The sequence below is a fragment of the Strigops habroptila genome, chromosome 7, assembly GCF_004027225.2.
Source record: "Strigops habroptila isolate Jane chromosome 7, bStrHab1.2.pri, whole genome shotgun sequence".
NCBI classification, from domain to species: domain Eukaryota; kingdom Metazoa; phylum Chordata; class Aves; order Psittaciformes; family Psittacidae; genus Strigops; species Strigops habroptila.
This window is the reverse complement of record NC_044283.2, coordinates 54,570,347-54,598,277: the sequence shown is the minus strand read 5'-3', so window position 1 is coordinate 54,598,277 and position 27,931 is coordinate 54,570,347. Positions and strand designations below refer to the sequence as shown.

The following is a 27,931-nucleotide window of genomic DNA, read 5'->3' as shown; positions in this document are numbered from 1 at the left end:
TTTCATAGCAAAGTTTTCTCCAACCCAAATGATTTTGATAAGTTGGGGGTTTTTTTCAGTGATGTCCTGATTGTTGGCCAGAGAGACTTGTTTCAGGTTGATTTAGTGCACTTTTTTTTTCTCCCAGGCTTTCAGCAAGTGACTTCTGTACCCAGGCTGTTTGCTCATATTGCTCTTAACAGCAATCACTTTCAGTCATAGAAAAAGAACCAATGGAACCAATGAATTTCATCAGTCGGAAAAAATTTGCTAGCTGATGAGCTTATACTCATTTGCCCACATAATCTCAAAAAAAGCTTCACTAAAAAGAAATCTCATCAGACTTGCTAGGTATTATATATCCTTGGTAGGAATACTATGTTACATCTAATTGAAGTCAGCCTTGATAAACCTGTAATTAAACAAAGGAGACAAAAAGACAGACATGGAGACCCATCATTTAAACAGTATCTTGATGAGGAAACCTGAAGGTTGTGGGGGTTTTAATCTTTTATCAATCTTGAACTAAAATGGGTGATTTGAAAAGGCAATGCATCTTTCACATGAAAGACGCATTCACTACCTGAACTTAGTGGAGACGATCTGCAAACCTGCTGTTTGAGAAAGATTTTTCTATTCCCCCCCCCTTTTTTTTTTTTCCCTCCACCTAGGTATTTTTAAACTCAGCCTGACGTAGTAAGTGGCACACAGCTCATACAGCTGCTGTAAAGCTAGATTCCTGCTTTCTTTGAATCTCCTATTGTATATGTATTGACATAAGAGATTTTCAGGCAGCTGTAAATAACAATTTAACAATCAAGCTTACTGTAGATTGTTTAGAAATGTGGAATAATTTAGTGTCAGAATTTTATCAGGGTAAGAGTTTCTGAATTCTGAAATGCTGCTGTTATTAGTGTTATCTTAAAACTGCCAAATGTGTGGTCTAAAAGATTAAAAAAAAAAAATACTTGGGAATATCTTACAATGTGGTTTTTCTTATTTATTTGTTTATTTTTTACAACTGCCAAATCACACTTTTATTAAAGTCAATATGTAAACTCGCTTTTAATTCAGTGCATTACAAACTGAGTCCAGAAAACACTTGTATGCTGGCCATCTTCAGCTATGGCATTTTTATGTGTCACCAGCTTTATTTGTAGGGCCAACACTGGCCTTCAGAAATGTTGGAATAACCTCAGCCACTTATTTGAGCCATTAAGTTCCAGTAAATTGAAATACAGTCTAGTATGGTTCTACTGGGGCTCTGTTTGATTTTCTGTATTCATGTCTCTCTCTTAGAAATGAAGACATTTCTATAATGATTTTGTGTATGCAAAGTGTTTCAGACACCTAAGGTCTACACTGGGAGAGAGAATTTTTTCCAAAATATTTGATTTCACACCAAATAATCTGGAAAAACAGTGAGTCATCAAAGTCGGAGAAATTACTATGCTTTTGGAGATGATAATTGGCCTACTTGTAATATATTTATACACAACTAGAATTGGAGAAATTTACCATGTCAAAATTTTTCCTCATTCTTTCCACAAAGATTGTGTTTGCCACAAACAGATTTATCTGCATGCTTTCAATGAATATAAACCTACCAAAATTATGCACTGTCAAATATGCCAATCCATTTCATTTAGAGACAAAACCCAAAACCCCTTCCTTTAAGTAGAGGGTGGTCTGCATTTTATAAAGAAGTGATGTCTGTTTTCTGGTTATTATGTAACTTTTGGTTCAGAACTCATGCTTTTGATGAGTATTCCTTAAATAAAGAAGAACCACTGAAGGATGAGTGGAGAATTTAAGAGTAAGAAGATAATCCATATCATCCTCTTTTCCTTCCGTTGGAAGATTCCTTTATCACATAGTAGATTTCAACATGTGATATTTTTTCTTATCTTCACTTTTCACTCCGAATTTTCTGAAGAAATGAATATTGCATTAAAACTATCTAAAGTAATAATAATGGCTATCTTTTTGATAGGAACACTCTCAAGTTTTCGGATGCGTTTGCTTACGTATTCAATTTCTAAGAAACAATAATCCCCGAAATCCTTAAAATATTCACCTCCAGAGTAACCCATATGTAAAAAGATACCACTTACATGAAAAACAACTGATTTTGTGTATCATTCAAAATCTGATTAAAAATATGGTTCTTTGAGAAACATATTACAGTATTCTTGAAGCAGGGAAGCTACTTTTAAAAAAAACAGGCACTCATATTCCCCTTCCTCCTATGTGTCGTCTCTGTCCATATTAGGGTTATTAGATAGGTAGGTAGTGTAAGTAAATAGTTGGGTATTATTGGGGGGTGGAATCTACCATACAAGGATCTTTGCTGTTGAGGATCTTGGAAAAAAAGTGTATGTAATACTGTAAGTAAATATCCAGTGTTGAAGTGTAATCCTAGCTGGCAACTCACACAGATGCTCACTCCTGAAGTAGCCTTATTTTGGCTCCTCCTTCCCACTTATCCTGTATCAGCTATGGAAGTTAATTTTCCATTTAAAAAAAAAAAAAAAAAAAAAGTGTTTTCTCTCTTTTTATGACACTGCAAAGAAGGAAATTACCATGTATTGTTGTTAAAGATTTAGTATTTTTATAATGGAATAATATTATTAATTTTCACGTTAATGACCCCTTATCTTCAGAGATTTGTTTTTCTCCTGTATATTTCAAGCAAATTTCTCTTTTTTTTGCTATTCTATAAAGCAAATCCCAGAAGACTTTCCCAGACTTCAGACTAAATAGTCCTGATAGAAATAGAATCATGTGGGAAATTCCTATTATCTTCCATTGTGAGTGGATGCTTCTCTTCTGTCTACTGGGAATTACTGATTATTCTTTACTGAGACTCTTCAGGATGCTACAAACACTCCTTTAACTCAAGTGCAGAAGTTATGTAGCATGGATAAAGAACAAGCAAAAATTTAACAGTAGTTAAAATACCTACCATTGTAAGGGAGCACAAATGTTATTTTTTTTTTTCTTTCTATGGTAAAGAAACTTTCCCTGAACAGTATTTATATGCAAAATACAATCACTGCTAAAGATGTAAGAGCTGTTGGCTAGTCCCTCTAAACCAACAGTTTCAACCTGTAATGAATTTTCCTTCTACAAATATTTTCATAATTCTTTTCTGTATGTATTCGTTATAAGACTAATTCTGTCTTTTGGTCTAAGCTTGTAGCAGAGTGATCAGTTAAACTTAGCTGCTGACCCACACAGTCCACTGGGGAACTTTATATATGTACAATGACCTTACTGTCAAGTGTTTTATCTCTTAATATCTGGAGTTTGCTTTCTAGAAGTACATGTATTCATAACCAGGGTTCAGCTCTGCCTTCATTTTTGCACCTGCAGCAGACTGTGTGTTAATATTACTAGATAAATATCCTGTAGTACAGTGCTAGAAAAATCTAGAAAATCTAATAATTTGTAGTCTGATTTTTGACATGTATAGTACTATATTTAAAAATTTGCTAGATACCTATAAGAAAATTAGTAAGTGATGTATGTGTGCTGCACTTGTGTGATCAAGAGGCACTGAGGAAGCGTAATAACAAAAGCTGATGTGTTAATGCACTGGAAGGTGTTCCTTGTTTTATTGGATACCAGGGAAGAATGGTTCAGTGGTAACTTTTGAAAGATATTGTAGGTCATGCCAACAGTCACAGACTTTCCCAGGATATCAACACATAAAAAGGTAGTGGTCATGCAGATAATGAAGATGCTGGTGACCCACTTTACACTCTCAGCATATCATCTAATCATGATGTGACTGGAAACCACAGCAAGTGCTGGAGGGAAAAAGCGGTAAGGGGGTTTACTCCTTCAGGGCTTCCCATACACAGTAACTTGTTATTTGATCTGACAAGTAAGCTAGTGCTCAAGCTTCTTAGAAAGCCAAGAATGTAGCCAAAAATTATGAATTGCATAATAAGTACATCCAACTGATGTCTTCTTCCATACTAAGTTTGTCCGGATTCTTTGGCAAAGCCCACAGTCTAGGTTGGGAGAGGACTGATAGCTAGGGAACTCACTAGACTGGTATGGGATTACATTTTCATAGTGTTTATTACTTTCTCAATAGCTGGTTGAAGTGGTTCATTCATATGGCTATAGTACCTGTTAGTGCAGAAGGTAGGAATATGCACTTCTGGGTGAAGGGGTCAGCAGAACCCATGCAGACCTGATTTAGACTAAATTTTCACTGTGAGTTTTGCTTGCAAGCCAAAGTAGTGCTCAGAAAGAGGGCAAAAAGCAAGAAAGGTAAGATGGATCAACATAAAATCAACACATATGTTATGTGCTGTCTTCTCAGCAACAGTGATCCAAATCAAGCAGCATGAGCAATCAGTCCTAAGGGGCCATGTTCTCAGGGGAAGTAGTCTTGAGAGAGTGCCTGTGAAGCTCTGGGGCAAAAGTCTGGCTGTAGCGTAAGAGCACGTAAGAGAAAATTTCTCTCCAGCAAGCATGAACTAGTGTCCCTTTTACAAGTTGCAAGGACCTGAGAGCTCTCAGTTTCAGCCGAAAAGTGGAATTTAACAGCAAAACCAACTTCTCTGCCTGCTCTTATTCCATTGTCAGTGAAAGGTAACTTGACTGTTCATTTGTCAGAAGACATAGCAATTAAACATGAAATTTAGAGTTAATCTAGCTTTCTCTAACTCTCTTTTCCTCTCTTTTCTCTCGTCTGTCCACCTAAACATGCAGTTGATACAGAACCAGTTACTGACTTACAACAGCATACATACACCCGTGTTAAATCCTTTCTAGAATGTGCATCCATATAACTGGACTCTGAAGGAAACAAGTAACTTGTAAAGTATCAGCAAGGATATATCCATGTTTCCGAAGAGAATAAAAAAAAAGAAATCAGGATAAAGCAGAAGACTTCTTGGCCGAAGCATAGCTAGAAATATTTAGCACTGAGGTGAAGTTTCTTATTGACTGTAATTATTATAATGTTAATTTAATACAGATTAGTTATGAGATCTTAAGTGTTTGTTCTTATCATCTTGCAACCATGTCATAGAAGCATTCAGTAAATGGGCTACTTATCCTGTTTTCTCAGTTATTTAAAGAAAAATACACAACCCAGATGCATTATTTCATATGATTGATTGTGTTGTGCCATTGTGATTTGCCAAACTAGCAACTCCTTCACTGCATGTTGAACATGTCGTCTGATGAACACCAGCTATTGCCTGGCTACTTTCCACCATACTGGTTTTGATATTTCTGTCCTAGGTCTGCTTCTTTTGTTGTTTCCTTTCTGTGCCTTCATTCTCAAAATATCTTTAAGGCACTGCCTTTAGAGTTATTCACCTTCTAAAGCCCACAGTGTTCTCCAAGTCTGTATATTTTTCCTCATCTTCAGTGTTCCTCTGATTTAACTTTTCCATTTTGTTTTGACTTTTGATTATCCCAGGGTCCGATTGGTATGGATGGAAAGCTGGTAGGTGATTTGTTCAAAACCAGTTTTGAACAGTTTTGAATTTAGGTCTTGCACATATTCCCTCTTTGCTTTTTTAATTACTCATGCTAGAATGTATATTAATCACATATTGGCTTCCTTTGGCATAACTTATTTTCACCTCAGTAGCATAGATTGTTAACAGAGTGCAGAAGAACCACTTCAGTCTTTTGTGTCTGTACAAAGAAATGAAAGTCAGCCATGCTATTCCTGTTTCCCCATCGTTTTCTGCCTAGATTAAACTGGAAAACAGATGTTCCTACTTCAGTGCTCTGTCCAGAGAATGCTTTACAAGGACAGCTTCCTGGTACCTTTCAAAGAGCAGGATATTATTTGTGACCATATATCTGTGACTCTTGCTGGTTTCCTTTTTCTTCATTTTTGTGTCTTAATTTCTCTGCCTGGATTTTGTTGGCTGATTAGATCTGAACAGCCCCATGTCTCATTTTAAATGCATTCATATTGTATACTGGGTATTGTTTGGGGAGATGCTACTTGAACTAAGGCAGAAATAACCTTTATTATCATACAGTGCATTTGTAAATATATTTGTGTATATATTTGCATATCTATATATTTGGGTCTATGAGCCTGGAAGTTTATGTTCCCAGCTCTTTAAAGATGAAAATAATGCAAAATATGAGAAAATCCAGTTTCTGTGCTTTCTCTACTATTCTTTTTGCTCCCTCTCTCTTTCTCCTTTTCCAGGACAGCTCTTTTCTCTGATACCCTCAAAATATCTGTTCTGTCCTTTCATTTACTACAAACCTCATTTCCTTTGCACACTCAACTGGTTAACTTGCAGTGTGAGCTTCCATTTTCTTCTCTTAAGACTTTTTGCTGTGCTCCCTGAGGAGCTTTCCACTGCTAAGTAACTTTTCTGCAATGTTTGCAGCCTCCAGCTTTTTCTTTCAATAAGCTTTTTCTTTAATCTCGTTTTATAGCAGATTGATAGCATACCTGTTGACTTCAGGTAGACCTGACTACACCATACACTACTTCTTTTTCTTTTATCAAATGAAAATGTATCATTTACATATCAGCAGCTAATATTAGGTTAAATTGCTAGAAAGGCATTAACTGTCAACTATAGAAGAACTCCAATCATGGTAATTAGAATAGGCTGCCAAGCTTAATCTCTTTCTCTCCTGCAAAATAATGCATTAAGTCAGGAAACAAGAATGTAAAAGGAAAAATTGGTCTGAAGATTTTGCTGAAACCATGACATATTATGCAGCTATACCCACTGTAGTAATGGAGATTAAAAATAAATAAATAAATAAATAAGCAGCAAACAGTAGCAGGTAATCAAGTGCATGAGCAATAATCCAGAGGTTCAAAGCAACATACACTAAAACACACATGATCAGTTATTGTTGTTGGGACTGATCTGTACATGCATGCAAAGAACAGTAGTCAGCTGCTAGCTACAATCAATGAGTCAATTTTACAGTTCATAATAAATGTGAATAAAGAAATGTTTGTTAGAAAAAAAATCAGAGTAATGCTGACTTTTCAGTCTTGAAGAGTATTTTCACCCTGTTTGTTATCTAAAATTTAAAGAAATACTTCCATCTAAAACATTTTAATTCACAAATGACATGCAATGGGAACAATTTGCGCAGGAATGAGCCAGAGTGATTTCAGCAATCCTGGAGCCCCTTTGGGAATACTAATTGGGAATACTAATACAAGCATACTAATTGAGATTGAGCTTGCCCAAATGAGTTGCAATATCAGATTGTATTCATGTTAGAGTGTTTTTTAATGAACGCAAGAGTAATTCATAGAGCTTTGTTATAAAAAACCTCAGTATCGTGATGCCTCTTTCTACCTGTACCTTTGTAAGCAGAGCATATGAGTTCCGTAATATAGTACCTGCTGCATCCTCTGGTTAGTGTCACTTACTGCATCATTAGTGAGAAGGGAAAATTATACTGTAACTGCAGTAGCTAGTCGGGCAAGGAGCATCTAAGAGCATACAAAAATGTTGAAGGATTGGAAAGAACTGAAAAAAAACCAACCAGAAAATAATTACCTTTGCTAATGCAAAGTTCCTTCCATGCTGAAGGAGCTCATAGCTGACAGGATAAAAAAATCCTGCTATGAGTATTTTTGTATTAAACATCTACATTTACAGTTAAATGCAGGATGATTGCAATGTTATTTGCATGTTCACTAAGTGTAATGCAACTATTACATTCCCCATTATTTTACAGAGTTCTGTGCCACAATGAGAAACAATCATCCTATAAAAATTCAGTTTCTAGCTTTCCTCTCTCTATATTGCAGATATGATAAAAGAGTAATTATAAATGCACGATAACAGGCAAACTGGTAATGCTGTTGAGACAGTAGAAAACACTTTCATGGGAGCACGATTCCGTCTCTGACATTCAATTTAGGGTATGTTTGCGTTATGTGTGTATGTCCCTTATATCATACATATAGCATGTACCATATGGACACTTAGCGTATATGTCTAAATTAGATTAAAGAAAAAAAGTGCAGTTTTCAAATCTTTTTCTTTAAATGTGTATGTACTCTATTTGTTTTCTATTGCTTTAAATCAACATTTTGTTGAAGCATTTTGGTAATTTCATACTTCAAGTTGTTTTTTTTCTGTTTTGTTTTTTTTTAATCTATGTCTTAGAGACATTTTTTAATTATTTGGTCAAAATTGCCATTGTGAGACAAACATATTGTGAGTTTGTCTATAAAAGTTTGTATACATAGGTCTCAGTTTAGTTATTTTGTACAAATGTATTGTACAGGCTGCCCAATACTGCATAAGTAAGCAATTCCTGAGGATTTTAGGATCAGGTATGGCATATAAGAGCTTAAAACCTGCTGTGATGGGAAGATTGAGGTAAAGGCTGAGTGTTGAGGAGTCCCAGTTGTATTTATTAACCCAGTGTGATATGCAACTTCATAGAATTGACCAATCCAGAAAATGGTATTTCACATTAGAACTGGCAAACTGCAGCCAGTACTTTTTCTGTCTGCAAACCTCTATAGTGCAATGTTGTTGTACAAAACTGCAGCACCTACAACAAGGAATGCTTTTAGGCTGCCTTCAGTGTAAGGATTAGATAGCCACAATAAATCTGTGTTTTACCATGATTTCTCTGTAACATAATTTCTAATATTTCTTATAGAGAAAAAAAAAACAAAACCCAAATCGAAACAACCCGCTTTCAAAATTTACATGTGAATTAAAACATGTTTTCCTGGTTTTTAATTAAGCGCAAACCCCCCCCGCCTTATTAGTTACAAAAAAAAGCATTTATCTTCAGATAGTTATTTCTTGTAGACAATAACTAAATGTTCACCCAATCCCCACTCCCCTCTTTAAAATCACACAGAATCACAGAATGGTTGAAGTTGGAAGGGTTCCTTTGGAGGTCATCTGGTCTAACCTCTCTACTCAAACAGAGCCATCTAGGGCAGGTTGCCCAGGATCATGCCCAGACAGCTTTTGAATATTTCTAAGGATGGAGACTCCAGTCTCCCTGGGCAACCTGTACCAGTGCTGGGTGACCCTCACAGTAAAAAAAAGTGCTTCCTGGTGTTCAGATGGAAAAGTTTTAACTCTATGTAGCAGTAGCTTCTAGCTAAAGTGACAAGGTTTTCTGAGACTTATAAGAAGTCTCCATGCTCAGTTTCTTTCAACAAAAGGAAATGCAGTTTCACTTCAGCTGAAATACTATTGATGTCATAAAACACTAGAAGGTAAGCTAGCCCTAGGAGTTTTAAGACATTCTCTCTTTATAGGGAGAAATATATAAATATTCGGCTCTGTTTTATAAAGTCCTATAGAGCTAATTGTTTGGGTGGTTGTAGTCCATAGTCACAGCTTCTATACCACTTTGTGACACAGTTCTGCTTCATGCAAATAAATTGTAGTGAGTGGGCTAGAATAAGTGATGACTTTCACTGACTTTCCCAGGCTAGGTTCCTTAGTCATAGGAAGTCTACTCTGTGAGGACTTGCAGCAACAAGAGATACATACAACTCCTTAGTGAGCAAAGGGTGCCTTTCTATTTTTCCAGGATGGTGCAAAGGTGATGTTGGTAAATAAGGGAGAGGAAATGTATCAGCTACCTCTTGGGATGACTGACAAGGGTTCATCTTGTCAGTCTGCTGAATTGCTGGCTTAAATATTGGTGTATACTTGCTTAAAACTGTGGTGCTTGCAGCAATGGCAAAAAGACTATTGTTTGCCCAGCAATGTGTTCCTTCACTTTTAGAATTTGTTCTTTTAATGGGCGGCAGTTAGCACCTCCTTGAAACATGGGGGTGAGCCATAGAATCATAGAATGGTTAGGGTTAGAAAGGACCTTAAGATCCTTTAGTTCCAACCCCCCTGCCATTGACAGGGGACACTTCCCACTAGACCAGGTTGCTTCTAAATCAGCTCAGTGTCTGTGGCTCCTTTCTTACTTGAGAATGATTAAATTAGGGCTTTCTTAATTGGTCTACAATCTAAAGAATTAAGTTTCTCAAATGCAAGTTCAATGATGTATTATTGTAATTTAATTCTGAAATGACTTAATCGCAAGAAAGTTCATCAGTTTGAATTAAAACATTCAAACCAGTATAGATTTAAGTCCAACTTCAATACAGTTATTGGATTATTTCATTATCTCCTTATTAGAGAGTACTGTAACTATTTGCTACTATTTAAAGAGTTAATCCTTGTCATAACTTTTCATAAACTTATCTTTTTCTTGTTTTGCAGGGTCAACCTGGTCCTCAAGTAAGTGCCATCTTATTTTCCTACAAAGTTAAAGCTAAATACAGAGCCCACTAAACTCAGGCTATCTACAAAGTATTTTAATGGATTTATTTAAAACCTACTGTAGTAAGCTAGAAACCATTGCATAATTCAGTAAGGCAAATATTTCCCAAGAAAGAAACATGGGCCTCCCCCTAGGGTTGTCTGAGTTCCCTCAGCTGTTTGACCAGAGGGTGGGGTTAACAACGTAATACTGAATAAAGCAAATCTCCTAACTATGGCTTGAAATTTTGCCACTTTAAAGGAAGAGAAAATAACTTACCAAATGTGTAGCAAATGTAATACTTCAACTGCTTATTAATCACATGTTAATAATGTTGTTATAATCCAGGCAGCCCTCAGCTATTTTAAATATTGCACTGCTTGCGATTTTGATTAATTATATACACTGCTTTGAATTATTTCTGCTTTATTTAAGAATAGTAGAACTTTGTCTTGTGAGCTGTAATCGAAGGTGTGGAAATCTAGGGATCTAACTTCAGTTGTAAGGTAGAAATAGACCAGCAGAAAGGAAACATTAGGTATAGCAAAAGTTACACACAAAGTTTTTGAGTCAAAGAGTGGCATGGGAATGTGGAAGAACAAGGGGAAAAAGAAATAAAGTAAAAGCCAATACAAAAGCCAAACTTAGTTAAATCAGTTGAAAAATTCTATCTTTTTGAGTATTCAAGATGTGTCATGAGAAGTAAACTCTGGTAATTGGCCTGTGGTACCATTTTAGCACAAGTATGTTGCCTGAAACAGGATTTCTGTCAGTGCCTTTTATATTTCCAAATAATTTACATATCAAAGCTTTACAGCCTTATTGGCTGATAATTCTTTTAAGTTAGGATTTTCTTTATGGGAAGCAAGTTTTGGGGTTTTATTTGGTTTTGTTTTGGTTTTTTTTTTCTGATTATAATTTTCTGTTGAAAGACAGTTTGTGTTACAAACTCTCATCCCACTCAGTTTGAATGCCTAGTACCCTTGCAGTGCCAGTCTCCATTTAATAGTATTATATAGGTAGACAGTATGATATTGGAAATGACCACCCCCGATAGCACTTATGTCTCATAGCAGACTTTCAATGTGTGGCCTACACAAAGTTCTTCAGCCTCTGTGCTGTTGGGAGTCAATGAAAAGATTGTAATTCTGTGTGGCACTCTTGCTCTGAATGAGCTCTGTTGAGGACCTGAGCCTGTTACTTGAACTTGTGGGCTGCCCTCTAGTTGACGTTGACTTGTGCTGCCACCTGTGTCTTTTCCCTCTGCGTTTAGACCCCCACATTTCAGTTGCTTGGAGTGTCTCTTGTTTAATGCTTGTAAACAGCTTCTCAGTCCTTGGAGCTTGTATCTCTACATGAAATGCCCTGAGGTAGCTGTAGGCAAAGAACCACAATGGACATGGCAGCACTCAGTGCTGTTTCAAGTGCAGAAAGGCAGAGAAATCTGGTCATGATTGTAAGAGAAATGTGGTGCAAACCATAGGAAAAACTCTCCAATTTCTCCCCTTCCCCCATTTTATTAATTTCTCTGTGTCCTGAATGTTTATACAGAAAACAGGTACAAGGTACTAGGACCGACAAAACTTAGGATGAGAATTCTTACACCCTAACTTCAGTAGTTTCTCCTAGTGGAAATGCTCATCTCTGTGCCATTGCCATTCTTCTGAGTATCACCTATCATTATTCTTAATACTTTTTTCTTTAACGGCTTTTCCTCCTTTCAGCTCAAGATGCTATTATTGTGGCAGGAGGATACCTATGTACTCAGTCATTTTGACTGGTTGAGCCCCGGAATAATACTTGCAAGGGCACTGATGAGGAAGTCATAATGGCATGAGACAGTGTAGGATTCAGTTTTAGATCAAGATATCTCAGCCTAGTTGACGTGTGAGGTGTGTCAGCACTCCTTGCAGCCAGTGAAGGTTGAGTCAAAACTCAGTGCACCTAGAGACCTCTTCAACTCATTGTAAACTCCTCGGGCTCCATTACATTGCCTGCATACTGGTGTTTATTGCTGCATGAGATGACCAAGGGTCTTCAGCCTAGCTGCTGGGTGTTGTACGTACAAGGGATAGGGTCTGTGTTGGATCATTGTTGTACCTGTCAGCCATGGACAGCTGTTTTGGATACCTAGAGAACCTCTCACATGACATTAGTTGTACGCATTCATGCCTTTTAATTCCAGATTCTGATTATAGGCAGCTACTGAGTCAAATAACCATTCTGCTGAATTACTTTCTAGCCTGTTGATATGTACATGTCTTAGGCAACTACACGTAGGCTGTACGTTTAGATGTGGTTCTTAAACTGAAGCCCATATCCGGATAACTTTATGAGACAGCACTTTAAAACTGTTGGAAGCTGTGGTTGAAAAATCTCAAGACTATTAAAAATTGCTTTTAAAGTTCCAATCGAAAACAGAATCTGTTCACATACAGATAAAATAAGTAAAAACTCCTCAGTTTCTAATTAAAAAAAAAAAAAAAAGAAAAGAAGAAATTTCAGCCACCTTTGATTGTCAGTAATTTTCTCAGTCTTAACTGTGTCCATGTGAAATCCGAAATGGAAGTTATTGGTTGGTTTCGTTAGCGAGTAAAGGCTTTCTGGTTTCAAAGATCAGAATTGTTACGCTGACAAAAGAAGCACTTAGAAATTTTTTGATGTCATAGCTATGTAAGTCCATAGTGAGATCAAAGATAAATTCTAGTGCTTTTTATACTTAGTGTTTTATTAACACCTGTTCTTTTTTGGTATGGTTTTCAAAAAGTAATTCACCCAATACACACATAATTACTGGGTACAAATATAAATTCATAACAGACCAGTAACACCTCCTATCTTTTTATTTTTAAATTTTTACTGCTTTTCTTCAAAAATATATCACAAAAGATAATTTTGCTTCATATTTTCTTGTTTTAAGTAAAAAGAATCTTTATTACAACCCACAAGCTTTTTTTCTTTAGAAAAAGCTCATGGTTCTATTGTATCTCTGAAAGGAAAGACTACAATCAATAGCTAAATTTCTAGAAAAACCTTTAAAAAATAAAGTACTTTCTTATGATTTTAGTTTTCTCTTAGAAAGAAAGCTATTTCAAATACCATGTAAACTAAGTTCCTTTGTAAAAGAGCAAGCAATAAAATTCTTAATGTTTTTGCTGAAACTTAAATGCTGCATTTTGGGTGACCCCAAAGAATACCTGTTTTTTCTTGTTTAGAATTTAAATATGTATTTAGATTAGCTTGAAATACAAAGGTTTACTTTGCCAATAAATCTATACAACCAGATTCTGCCCATACATCTCCCATTTAAAAAAATAATAGAAGTATTCATGTTTGTCAAAGAACAGACTTTAGCTTCCAGTCTAAAGTAAATTCCATATGGAATGTACTATCTGGGTAAAGAGAAAAGGCTTGTTATTTTTAACTCTCTTGTTGCTTAGAAGTAGAACTCATAAATATTAGAAAACAGTGCAGTTAGTATTATGGTGAAGGAAGATAAAATGATCCTTTACAAAATCCTGCTGAACTAAAACTGCTAACAACTATAAATGTGAGGCTGGATGGTGTTTTGGTGTGACTTTGTCTCAGTCAGCCAACTGTTTCCTTCTTTGTGTCACTGTCTTCTCCCTGGCCTGTCTCTGGTGCAGCATACTTTTTCTCTTTTATGGCAGCATACATGATCACTCTCTGTGTGGGACTTTGAGATACAGCATCCCCACAGACGTTTCTCCCTTCTCTTTGGCAACCATTCGAATCTGCATTAGAAATTGACAAAATACCAATGGTTGATGCTTGTTTTAATGAGACTCTTGATTTCCTGTATGTGAAATGACTGTGGAAGTGATGCTTTTTCAATCTGAAATTTTCTTGTGTTGTGTGCATGATAAAGGGTTACCATAGCAATTCTGGTGACAAATGTATGTGTGTGTCTTTTTCACCATCGAGCTTCAGGGTGACTGGAGTATTTTTAGTTTTGGACGGCAGAGATTCCGATTCATGGTTAGACAGGCTGGTACTGGCTGGTGCAGTCAACAGAGCTGGTGGGAACCATTTTAAATTTTAGTTTTCTGGTTTTTGTCAAGGACTGAGAAAAATAGTCAGCAGGACATAGGTCATAGTTTTGAGCTGTTTTCATGGCAGCAGTGTAAGTTAAGAGATTTGTTTATCACTTCAGAGAGAACACTATGATAGTAGGGAGAATCCTAGACCTCAGGAAAGAGTTCAGTATCTGATAGCAGGATGAATGGGAAAGGGTTGTCTAAATAAAATGTATTTTAAGTCCTGATGAGTTTCCATTTCAGTTTTGGTAGTTTGGATAGGCAACTGCATTCCAAGATCTGTTAAATATTCCTCTCAGTTAGCACATGCCATTCAGTACTGGGGCAGTTGATAAGGTCAAGTGATCATGTATGTGTTTTGATGGCTATTTAAACTATGGGCAAGGTACATAAAATGTCCTATTGACTAATGCTGCAAAGTGGTCTCTACCTGTCAGACCCTTGGAGTTGGACATGCTTCTTTTGTTCTGATCTCCATAAATTGAGGTGTAAGCTCCATGTTCCTTGTTCCTAACAGTTTGCCTTTAGGAATGCCTCTCTGCTTATGTGGAGAGACAAGAAGTATGCATGTGAAGGACAGAATCAGCATAAGGCTGGAGAAATAGTTCATCGTCTTGAGATAAACAGTAGTTGTATACAGGCCATCAGCTGTTCACACTGTAAAGAATGACGTTGTGGGGTGTTTCTCCTTCTAGCAGCTGATACCCTAAGCTGCCATGTAAGCTTCTAATCTTCCTGAAGGGTTGTATGACTCGTTTGAATATACATATGCTAGCCTGCTTTTGAGTTATGAGTTGCAGTTCAAATTTTGCTGTCAAAATTTATTAGTTTGTTAACAAAAAACAGGTACAGCAACTCAAATTTTTGTTTTCTAGGCAAATATGAAGTGATGTTATCTTTGGTTTATATATTTGTGTGTGTGTCTACACTTTTTCAGAATGCCATTAGGCTATTATTTCCTACTGACTTCAAGTCCAAAATAAGTAGTTATACCTATGTAAATGAAAATAAGATTAGGCTTAGCCTGTATATTTCTATATAGCAGTAGAAATAAATTAATATAGTGACTTTTAAAAATAGTTAATGTCATCTAATGGCCAGGTAGGTATAGGAAAACAGCCAAATACAGTATAAGTCTGTTTCTTACTTGCATCTGTGCTAATACCAAATACTTGATCCCATTGCTGTTAATAACAATTTACTATTAATTGTAAGATCAGAAATTAATTTTAACTGAGGGCATCACATAAATAAACAAGCTCACACTAAGTTTCATATGTATTTAGCAGTCAGAGCTTTACCATTTGATTACCATTTTTCTTCCTTTCTAAAGCTGTAACAGAAATCCTGAATGCTATTGAAATTGTGCAACCTTTTTAGGAAACACTCAGCCCATACTGACTTGTGAACATGAGGAAACAAAATGCCATCATTATGGCTTTTCATTAGTTGCCAAACAGAACCACATCAGAGAATTCAGAAGAAATCATGCTTAAAACTTTTTGTTTACTCTGTGATGAGAACATAAATGTTTATGACACAAAAGATGCAAGAAATGTGTCTTTCCAGAAGAGGTTAATGTATTTAATTGTTTTAAAGTATGTTACTTACTCAGCTTTGTACGTAATAAAGCAGAAATTAATTTTGCTAAAAGGAACTGACGACAACAACAATAAGCACTTTTAAAACATAAAACACTTCAGTTTCCCCTGGTAGACTTATGTGCATGTGTAAATCAGGATAGCTGTGAATATTAAATGCTTTTTCAGCTAAGCAGATGCTATTAGTGCAAATAAGAAGACTCTTTGCTCTGTGAAGAAGAGAACACAGATTTGGAAATTTAAGGGCAAATTGTACCAAGACTAAGGAAGCACCATAAGGAAGACATAATTTAAAAAGGCTGAGGGGAGTAAGTTCCAGACATTAACAAGGAAAATTCTTGTAGCATGGGATATTGTGCTCTACTTCCAACATGTTTTTCTACTTGTCTTTTTCTACCCTTTTGCCAGGATTTTTGAAGGAGCCCCTAATGGCAGATGACTTCCCTACAGTACCGTGCTAAGTGAACTTAGTTGGGGATAACCAAACTTGTTAGAACTCTGTTAGAACTCTGTTAGAACTCTGTTAGAACTCTGTTCATCTAATGTCAGACACTCAAAGCAGAGGCCAGACTCCTACCCAAGGTGTGCTAGGGTGTTCTTCTACCTACACTGATAGGCATTCTTTTGAGTTACAATTTCAGTAACTATCACTGGGAATCTTATGCTGAAATAGCAAGATGTTTAAATGTTCCACAGCATTTCCTGAAACTGGTAATTTATTTCTGATTTTAATATCTGATTCAGAAGAATATCAGATTTGAAATCTGTTAACAATTATCAAGTCATTGTAGGTTTTGATTTTCTACAAACACAAAAATAAGCATATTTATTGTACAGATTTCTGTGGAAAGGGCTCTTCATGCAAGGTAATGTCAGCTCTGGATGCCCTTGTGAAATAAATTCTGTTATGGAGGCAGCTTCTACTAAACTTGAAGATCTCCCTCCAGAATAGCTGTACGCAATAGATGAAGAAAGCTTGGAAGAGGGGTTCTTGGAACAGTTTGAGTTTTTCGGCCCAAAACTTTCAGAAGTTGATCCCCTCATTTCATCGTTCACATAGTGACCGTTTATGGTACCGTTACTCTGAAAAACCAAGTCCTAGAATAAACATGCCCCTTCCCCTCCTCCCCCCCGGACAACTAATATATAAAACTTGAAAAGAAAACATGAAGGACAGCTTTCTATGTAGAAGGTTACCAACTTTTTTTTGTGTTGGTATCATTAATTTCTGAAAAGAATTGGTTTCCTTTTAATAAAATAAACATGAAGGTCTGATTCACTCATTACATATGCTAACATAAATGTTATGGGGAATCACACATTAGCATTCCACCTTTTCGTCTAGAATTTGCAGCTGTCACCGGGGCATACTAGATCTTCTAACAGCAAGTGAGGAACTGTGAAGCAAAAATTACTTGTAAACCTTAATTTGGTGTAGCATTGCTTAGCTTAACAGAGTACATATGAGTACAAAAAAGCAATTGCAGTCCTAGTACTGTGGTTCCATTATGACATGTACAAAGAGTTGTCAAAATATAATTAAGAACTCTGAAATATTTCTTGTATTCCTAAATCATTTATCAAATGACCTTTCCATTTTCTTCATCCTATTCCACAGATGGCAGAAATATACTAATGTGTTCTGTGTTTTATTAGGAATTATGTCAAAGCAAGGAATTGTACTGTGTTCAGGAATATTATATAGTATTTTACTATCCTGCTGCACATGTTTTTAATTCGATATTAAACTCCTACTGGCTTATTGTTTTTACTGATCCTTATGCTGTATTTCAGCTTTGAATTCCAGTTCAATTTGTTGCAGATCCCAGCAATTTCACTAGCTTAAAAAAAAAATAATTAAATAAAGGTTCAAAAAAATTATATTTCATCAAGCTTACAGTGACTTAAACATAATGCTGTGACATCTAAGACCTTAGTCTTTCACAAGGTTTTCACAAAATCAGTTTCCTTGATCACCTGTTATCAGCCCAGAGCCCCGGTGACTTTCTGTGCTGGAAGCTTGGAAGTCCTGCAAATTAGAGAAGACCTGGAGAATATGGATCTCGGGCTGCCAGATAGAAGCTTCAAAATCTGTATTTTCCATTATGAAGTGACACTTTTGTCAACTGAAATTTGACTATAAACAACTTTATAAGTAAGCAATCTTATAAGTAAGCAGAAATGCTTCGGGTTCGTTAGATTGAATTGGTGCTGGCATGAGTCGCTGTGATGATGCGCTATTCTTTCCTGTAAGTGTGAGTCAAGTTTGGCGGAGAGAAAGAAGAAAAAATAGAAAATGGAGAGTGTTTTGTGTACTGTCAGTAATGTTATTAATGAGCATGGCATGGAAGTGTCCATTCTGTTTGTGAGCTTTAATCACAGAATTCTATGTTTAAAATGCTTTGGCTATCCTTGTGACAGCGTAGGAGTTCCTAATAATCTTTTTTTGCTGAGATACATCAGTAACATACAAGAGTTGTGAGCTGCTGAGAAACATGAAAGAGTGTCACGTATTTTCAGAAATACAATCCAGTTATATTGCACAGTATGTCTGTTACTGATCATTTGCCAAAAAGAATGAATATCCATTTAAGTATACATATACATATGTGTGTAATTTCCCATGAAGATGTTCTGAATTTTGTAGACCAAACGATTAGTCTTGAGGAAAAAACTGTTTTGTTTTTAATAAACTTTATGTTGTCTTAAATTGCTTCCTGTATAAGGACGTCGCCCTCCTTAAAGTTACAAAAATATCTTCAGTCATCCCACTTTTATATATGCCTATGTATAAAAGTATGTTTACATTTGTAGTTAATATAAAAATTCCTTTGCATTTATCCAGTGTTTCAACTCAAACTTTTCAAATATGAACAGTTCTCAAAATAGCTCTATGAAGTATGTCATTGTAGTTTTCCCCTATCATAGATGAAGAAATTGAGGAAAATAAATGAAAGGTTTAGTTCTTCTACTAGCATTTGTCTAATTGTATACTATTTTTATGTGTTTTTATTTCTATATACTCCTTGACTTTGAAGAAATTCATCTGTGATTCAGAGTTGATGCACCTCCATCAAGACTGGAGTTATGACTTAGAGTCAAGTCTTTGTCTCTTTTAGCAATGAGTTGTAGCTAGGATAGTTTGGAGACATTTGCAGTAACCTAGTACTTACAAGCTGCCTAAGATAGATTTGTGCAGTGCAGCTTTTACCATTACTTTTGACAGGCAGTTCTTGTGAAAAGGCTTGTTTGGCAGCAATGGGAGCCTGGAATGCACAGAAACTATTTAAGGGACTACAGGATGTCCAAATGGAGGGAAAGGAAAGAAATAAGGACGAGATCCTCAGAGAAATATAAGTAATATATGTTCATATTTCACTAAAATATGTTTTTCCCAAGCATTACTACATCCTCAAGTTAAAAAAGTTACCTAGGTTGCGAAATAATTTCATTGCTCTTTATCTGTGGAGGTTATACTGCAGTCTCAGAAGCCTTTCCCTTGGGTTATATTTTACATGGCTATGGCTTTATACTAATATTTTACTGCCATTTTCTTTTAACCATTCATGATTTAAGTAATATAACACAGTAGCATTTCATAGTAGAATTTGCAGACAACACTAAAAGAATATCTAAATCTTTCTTTGGCATTCTACTGCCTTGAATGAGCAAATGTATCCTGTAGTGAGTAGTAAAGTTTGGAAAATTAAAAACAGTGTATGCACAGAATGCCATGCCTTTTAAATACTGAATGTGACTCAGGCCATTGCTGCAGAAACATGTGTGGATTCAGCACATTAATGAGCAGTAAATGGAAGAATGGAATCAACCTCCGCAATTTTTTTTTTCTTGAATTGACTTACTTTTAATTCACTAGCTGCCATGTTTTGAAACTAGTCCTTATTTCAAGTAGGTGACCAGAGTTCAGTTATTGTAATCATTTGTTTCTGTGTGGTTATGATTTTTTTTTTTTTGTAGAGCTGTACCCTATGCAGCACCTGTTAGTGAAGTACATAAATCTTCTCCTTGACCTAGTTGCCTGTCAAAGGAGGATCAGCTTGGTAGATATTTGTATGTTATTCCTCTGCACATTAGTAATGGAGGCAGTAAAGTTGAAAGATTCAGAAGGCTTAAGGAGTTTGGAAGACATATTTCAATGACCACGGGTACTTCTCTTGTAGGTAGTGACTGGCAGTGGTGAATCTTCATGGCTCTGAAATTCCCCCCTTCCCTTACTTTCTTCCTTTGTCTATTTTCTTCAAAATATTTGAAGTTCAGGCTGTCATCCTCATGAAAAAGGTTCTTTTAAGGCAAACCAAAAAGACCATATGAGCAAAGGACGTCATCTCAGCCAAATTATCTACCAGGCTACTAAGCAGTCAGGGAAGCACCAGAGGAGTTTGAATTACAGAAACCACTATTCAAGTTTTAGGTAAAAAATGACTGAAATGCTAGAATGTGAACTACTGTTTCTGAAAATAACAGGAAATTATTAACTGCCAGTGAGGAGCTGTTTTCTTGCTAAGCTTCTAGGAATAAACGAGAGAGCTGGCCTCTGGATAAAAACCTACCAAAGGAAGCATAAAAAATATTTAATGGTGTATGTTTTATCTCAAAAATCTGGAAAAAGGATTTTATGAGTTTGATTGACAGGAGGTGTAATTTTTTCTTTTCAATTTCTATTGTGTTGGGAAAGAAACCCAGAATATACTTCAATGATCCCTGCAGTTTTATAAGCCCTAAATTCTACTGGACTATGTTGGTCTTCCTTTTAAGTCTTTTTCTTCTTTTTTATTATTGTTTTCCCAAGTTCTCATTTGGTTTGGGAGCATATTAATTACTTCCACAAAGTGGAATGTTTTGATCAGGTTCAAAGCATCAATACCTTATGCATCTGCTTAGACCAGGGTGCCAGAAGGGTACCAGGCTTTTTGAGCAAAATAGCTGTGTATTTGTACAATTTGCTTATTGGCCGTTTACTGGTACAGTCCTCACTGGTGAGTGTAGACAACTCCTCTGGAACAGTACTGTGTCATTGTTATTCTAATAAATAGCGATAGTTGGAAGTTTAAGCACTGCTAATTGTTTTTTCTCTTTTGTTTCATATTCCATTCAGTGTTCAATGCCAAATAAAAGGTGTGAAGTCTGTGGCAATAAAAATCTGTTTAGGGCTACAACTTCTTTACTGCTTCAGTAGTTTGACAACAATAAATGCAGTTTTTCCAAGGAAAAGGTGAAGCAGTCTACCTTGAAAACTCTTTGCACTCCAGTTTTTTATAATGTAAAATTTGAAAGCAGCCCTTCATTCTTCTTTGTCTTCCAAACATGCTTTTTTATAGTTGTTTAATTCACTGCTCCTTGAATTTGTGGCATCATTTCTGTTGACTGAGGTGAATATTTATTAATGAAAGTAGAACTCTAGTCAACTGCACTGTCTCTTCTTACCACATCTTATGAAATAATAAATCTTACCAAGAAGCTTATTACTTATAAGAAATATAATTTGTGTCTATTCCATATCTACCATGTTATATATTATTTTTTTCTGTCACTCATGAGAACTACTGAGTCAATGTTAATACAGAAACGCAGTCTTGTTTTTAAATTCCACCAGTTTACACATGCGACACATGCAAAGACACACACACATGTGTATTCTTGTTGGATATCCTGTTGGAGGGAATATAAGAGGGATACAGAAATAATCTGCTGCATAGTAGTCTAGTATAGGACGAAGTGGGACTCCAAGTATCTATCCTTAATGCAGCAAAAGGAAGAGGAAGAAGTAGGGAAGTTCTGTGGATGTAAAGGAGTGCAGAACAGCCTACCTGAGATACTGGAGTATGAGGAGTCAATCTCAGTCATGCTCTACATTTTAGCATTTGCCCCCTACATTTAGGGCATGTTGTGATAGGACAAGGGATAATTTTAAAACTAAAAGAGGGTATAAGGAAGAATTTTTTTACAATGAGGGTGATGAAACACTGAAACAGATTGCCCAGAGAGGTGGTGGATGCACCATCCCTGGAGACATTTAAGGCCAGGCTGGATGTGTTTCTGAGCAATCTGATCTAATTGAAGATGTCCCTGCTTATTGCAAGGAGGGGTTGGTCTAGACGACCTTTAAAAGTCTCTTCCAACCCAAACTATTTTATGATTCTAAGACAGCATGTGATGTTTTTTTGAGTCTCAGGTAGACAGGTAATGACACAGAGATCTGCTGAAAGATTGATGGAAGAGAAGGAAGCCTGAACCAGCCTGTATCAAAAAATTGTCTCATTTTTGGTATGTTTCATAAACCAAGTATTGAACACTGAAACTGGTATTTTGTTGCACTGCCCTTAAAAAAAAAATTATTAAAATCATGGATTGAACTCTAAAAACTCCTGAGGCTGGTTTGGAAATAGTGAATGTAAGAGTAATAGTAAAAAAAGCTCATTGTTCTGTTTGTTTTAGGAGTTTTGATGCTGTAGGCCACACATCAGTTGTGTTTTCAAATGTCTTCCTGCAGTTCTGAGCACTGGCCAAAAATTTCTGTGTTTCTGTCTTTTTGAGGTAACTAAGATTATGTGTTTGTAGCTTCCTTGCACCTATGGTGTTACTGAAAACAGGAACTCTGGGTGTTTTCTTCTAAAATGAGAGACTTAGCAGTATTAGATTTTCTCATCTGTGTTGTTATGTGCTGTTTTACATGCTTAGTAGAGTGAGATTTCCTTTGTGGTGTTTTTCTACAGTATCGTGTCAAAACTGTAATATCACCAATAAATTTCTGCTTAACTAGCAAGTAGGAGAATAGGAAGGTACACTGCGGAAAAGGCAATTAGGGCTTAGATTCAGGAAATACATGTATTACAGTGCATTAAGCAGTATGTGGTAGTCAGGAGGCTTTTGACTTTATCAGGAGCCATTTTCTTACGTTTAATAATGTGACAAGTTTTTCTGTCACCATATCTTTGGTCTTACTAGCATATATGGCAGTTACTAGATTCACAAGAAACTTAACAGTTGATTTAGATTATAATTTTTGCTTAAATTCATTCATGGCAATAGTAAAGATAATTCTTGATCTGTGATTCATTGCTCAGGCAATAGGTACATAGTCATACTCTCCGTACCATGGAACCTTTGTAGGACGATTTGTGTTGAGTTTGTAGGTTTTCAAAGAAAAACATTGTGTTTGTCTGTAGAAGGGGAGAAAAGGTGGGAGAAGAGGATAGCATTATTGGTTAATCAAAGAAATCAAGTATATCAGAGAAAGGGATCTCCTCTTGGAGTTTCTTGCTCGAACACTGACCCTTACTCTTCTTCCTGCACACTGAATTAGTCGGCAGTGACCCCTTTGCAGCTTGTGATGCAATCTGCTGATTTTTATAAGCAACATTATAAAGTTCAAAAAAGCACCCTATCCCAATCTCAGCAAGAACATTGCATGAGAAATTAATGTCTAAATTACAGTCTAAATGCTTTATTGATGCATTTTGGGTAGATTGTGTTCTCCTGCCTGCAGTTTATTGAACTTGTGTGATTTATGTATTGGCATAAATCACTTCTGAATATGGTTGTATAAATTTATGGCAGGATTCACTTAACATTCACATCAACAAGTAAATTGTAACTGAGCTGTTTATCTAGATTTTTATATATATCAATTAAATGTTTCTCATTACTTCCATTTATATAATGTTTATTAAGTCAGGCATAGTATTGTGTCAAATATTCAGATTTCCTTTTCTCTGCCTTGAATATTATAACAAAAACTTCAGAATGTAAGGGAAGCAAAGGAAACATTATTAAGAGTCTTTTGGGTCATGGATTGGTTGGGTTTTTTTGTTAAAGTTTTAACCATATGTCAGTCATATCCCAAGGGAAGAATATAAAATATGTAAAATAAAGTTTCAGTGGTAGAAGCTGTTCAGATTCTCTGGAAATTCTTGTGAGCGCTTTTAAGATTGATTAAAGGTGAGATGTTTGCACTGTAAACTAGTGTATGCACACATTGGCTGCAAATATGGCCAAGTTCAGCAAATGCCAAAAACACGTTGCTCAGTAGTTCAGGGCTTGCATAGTGGATGCAAGACTAAAGTAAGCATAGGAACTTGGAAATAGTATTGTGTTTCGTAATACTCTGTGTAACCTCTTATCTTATGATTCAGCATATCCGATCCTAATATTTTGCAGCAACCATAGGCTAGACTTGGGATTGTTGTTCCAGCAGGAAATTGTAATTTGTGAAAGTCATGAGGCAAATTTCAAAGAAATAAAAAGTCAGATTTTTGTAACTGAATACTTTGGTGTTATGTGCTAAAACCACCATCAAAATAAACTGCATTAATTGAATTAACTTTGGCAATGTATAGCATGTCATTTAGTTGCGAAAACATGATTAAACTAGGTTGGCAAATTCGTTTCCATTTTGAATTTGTCTAGATGACATTGGACTGTCTTGCTTTTCTGCTTGTCTCTGTAAGGCTGCTATTCCCTCACACTGCCAGCTACACTCTTATTGTGGATGCTATAGCTGCTGGTAGGGATGAAGGCATTGTATGTTGTTTTAGCCCAAATGAAGGCTGAACCTTGCAAGTTATACTCAGTCCTCTAGCTGCCAGGTTGCCTTAGCTTATGGCTCTTGTGGTTGAAATATAGGAAAGCAGTGGCTGTGTCTAAAGGCTTATTATTACTGTGTCTTCTGTGGTAGCTCTGTCTGATAGGAGTGGCAGAGTTTGACATCCTTAGGAACCTTGAAGGTGGATGAACCTACTGGGATCTGGGACCGTCACAGTCCAACTGATTCTGCTTGGTTGCCAGCTTATGCTGGGCACTGGCAGGTCCTTTTTGCAGTAGCATCATATGGGTTATTTAACAGTCACTGAAAATCTATATTCCTCTGCCCTGACTTTGGAGATTTCTGCAGAACCTAGAAATATTGCTGTTTCTTTGAACCCCTTCCTGAGAATCTCTTAGTATTTTCCGTTCTACTCTGAAAGATGCTTGGAGACTTTTGGTGAAGTCATGGTAGAACTGCCTGTATTACGATTAAAGGCAATAGGAATATGGAGCGAACATATCTATAAGAGAATTCAGATGATTTTGAATGTTTGCAAAACCAATATAAATCAAACACTGACTTTTTAAGAGGTCCTCTGAACGTAACTTTTCCAAAACTAGAAAGGTGACAATGGCCACAAGGGTGGAATACAAAATCGACAAATTTCAGGCAATGAATTATAAAATGCCTGCTGTGCAAAAAGTCATGCTGATCACAGTTAACCATAAGGGGAATAGTTGTCTGAATGAAGACCAAAAGGAGTGGTCTCATGTTTTGTAGTACTGCGTTGTCTTGCCCTTCTATTTCTTGTACCCATATTCATAATAATATAAAGGTTTCATCAGAGAATGGAAATGGAATTTTGATAGCCAAAAAAACCAAAAAAAGTCACCTGTAAGTAATCTTGAACATGGCTGTTGAATGGATTTGACCTTGATTTCAGCTTTGTTCTTGGCTGACAGGTGCCTGGAGGCCTTTCAGAGTGCTTTAGACGAACTTGTTTTAAAACAGTAGTGTTTGTCGCCTAATTATGAATGCAGATTTTGCATGTGTTTGTGATTTACAAGGCCTTGCTTATGTGAAACAGGCTGTAAACTCTTCTTGGAAATGTATAGTAGTCTGGAGTAGATAATTACACTTTAAGAAAAGAGCCTCTGTTTCCAGTGAAAACACTGTAAAGTTATTTCAGAAATGCTCTGACCTCAGACGTTTCATATAACTTACACAAAATGCTTTCGCATTTGTGCAGCAGCTAGCAGCTTGATCTCTGCCATCTCATAAACGAAAGCACAGAAGTCTCCCTGGGAAAAAAGCAGGATGTCTATGCTGTGGCCTACAAAGCTAGTGTTATTTTACTCACTCTGTTCTTTGTGTCTAGACCCTTAAACAGAAGAAATCTTGCCCTCCTTTAAACAAATCTTTCTCTAATCACACCCCACCCCCGCGAACCCAGCTTTCCCTCAGATATTTCTTCCTCCCTGCCTCCACTCAATGTACACACACTAATAAATTCTGCAGTAAAAACCTTGGGAGAATTTCTCAGCACAAATGGAAAGAAGATGTCAAAGGCTGAGGACAGGAATTTTCTTTTTAAAGTTGCAAAAACAATAGAGAACAATTGAAACAATGGTAGAAGAGACAGAGATGGGTGAACAAGCCATGAAAGAATTGCATTAATTTTCTTTCACTGAAACCCCACTGGTTCTATTCACTGGCATCCAGAAGAGCTATTTTTATTTGCAATTTTTTGTTTGTTTTTCAAGACTCTTGGTGGAAAGCAAAAGCATTGCAAATACAAGTGCAGAGAGAATTGTTCACACTTGTAAGAATGTTCACACTAGAAATGCTCTTGTGGTCTTTTGAAAAGCTGTTTTTAACTTCTGGTACAATAAAGTTGTCAGATATTGATGAAGAATTTGTATGAAAAATTTGTGTGCTGGAAGGATGACTTCATAGAGAGAATAGTGTGTCACCCTAGGAGAGAGCAAACACCAAGCAGTCATAGTCGCTGGCTTTGCCCAATAGAGGACAATGAAAAGAAAAATCTGGATTTCTGAATATGATGTGGACAAGTAGTTTTAAGAAAACCCTGCACAGAAAAATAAGAAAAAAATTGAGATATGTGATTAGGTCTTATAATAAACATGTTTGGATATGGATTCCACTTTCAGAGAACTCTCAACAGAAGATATCCAACAGTGAGGCAGGGACCACTTCTGCAGGTAGAAACAGCTGAGCATATTGCCAGCAGTTGTACCAGGAAGATGGTTTTGTAGCCCCTCAGATTTGCTGGCTGAACCTCTCATGCGAGCACGCTCTAACTTATTTCTGTTCCAGTGAGCCAGCTTAGTTCAGGGAGCTGATGTAGTCTCTGCCGTCTTAGTTTGTACCCACTGTCAGAGTGGTGGCAGGCATGCCTCAGAAAAGTTGTGAGCCAAGATCCATCAGAAGTAGGGCTACCCCTGAGGGTAAGAATGGCACTGAGCAGCTGGATGAAGGCAGTAACAACTCCCACAACTGTGGCATGAACCAAAAGCCAACATCTGCCTGCAGTCTTGATCATGTCATGTTATCTGTAATTTCATGCCTAAGACCCAAGAAATAGGATTCTGACTGTAGCAGATAGGGGTCATGTTATTTGCAGTTTGCAGCCAGTGAGATATTCAGAGCCAGTAATAGTCTGGTAATTCAAGGAGAAAGAATACATAAGCACAGCACTTCGTTTGTTCTCAGTGTTCACAGTGAAAAAGACAGAAACAGCCAGCATTGACTGCTTCTACTTCTTCCCATTCTGCAATTACAGTGTTACTGATGGTATGAGTTTGCAAATTTGCAAGCTTAATGACATGTATGTGTATGTTTTAAAGTGGACCTGCTGAAAATGTACTCACTTGGATGTGACATTACATAGAGTACAAGTCTGCAGACAATGCTGCATGTAGTTTCCAGTGTACGTATACAAACATGTGCATTGGAAAGGGTCAGTAAGAGTTAAAGTATAAAAAAAAATAGATGGAGACACCTTAAACATGCAGCAAGGTTGTATCTATTCATTAAATTATTTTGTTTAGTTTGTTTTTAAAGAGGACAAGTTCTTGCAGGGTGGCACAAAGTGGACAGGATCATAGTTACTTGAGCAGATGGTTCCCACTCAGCTAGCAGTGAGCACTGTCCTTTGTAAAGGAGAAATGGAGAAGTCAGGTAGCAGACTTGTTTCTGTGTGCTCTGCAGCAGATGGAAGAGATGGCAGGCTATGGAAGGAGAAGCATATGCTTTAACTCCTTGAAAGATTTAGCAGCAAATGTTCTTCTCTGGCATGCATCAGAAGCCCTTAAAAATAAGCAGAAAATTAGCTTTTCTGCTTATGGGGATTCTCAAAAACTTGCATATGGTTGATCACATCTTTAATACACAGCAGACTGACCTTACTTGTATTTGCATCTATGTGAACCACATGAATTTTTACTAGTGTAAAT

The 27,931-nt window shown here is 36.5% G+C and overlaps 1 protein-coding gene across 7 annotated transcripts in view; it reads left to right on the top strand.

The window, feature by feature from the left end:
• The window catches only part of COL25A1 (collagen type XXV alpha 1 chain), a 306,555-nt gene that overhangs the window by 174,066 nt on the left and 104,558 nt on the right, over nt 1-27,931 (top strand). For all 7 annotated transcript variants that reach the window (XM_030492737.1, XM_030492732.1, XM_030492734.1 and 4 more), the window contains exon 5: nt 10,212-10,229. In XM_030492737.1, coding sequence (XP_030348597.1) covers nt 10,212-10,229 — 18 coding nt within the window. The remainder of the gene's footprint in view (nt 1-10,211; nt 10,230-27,931) is intronic.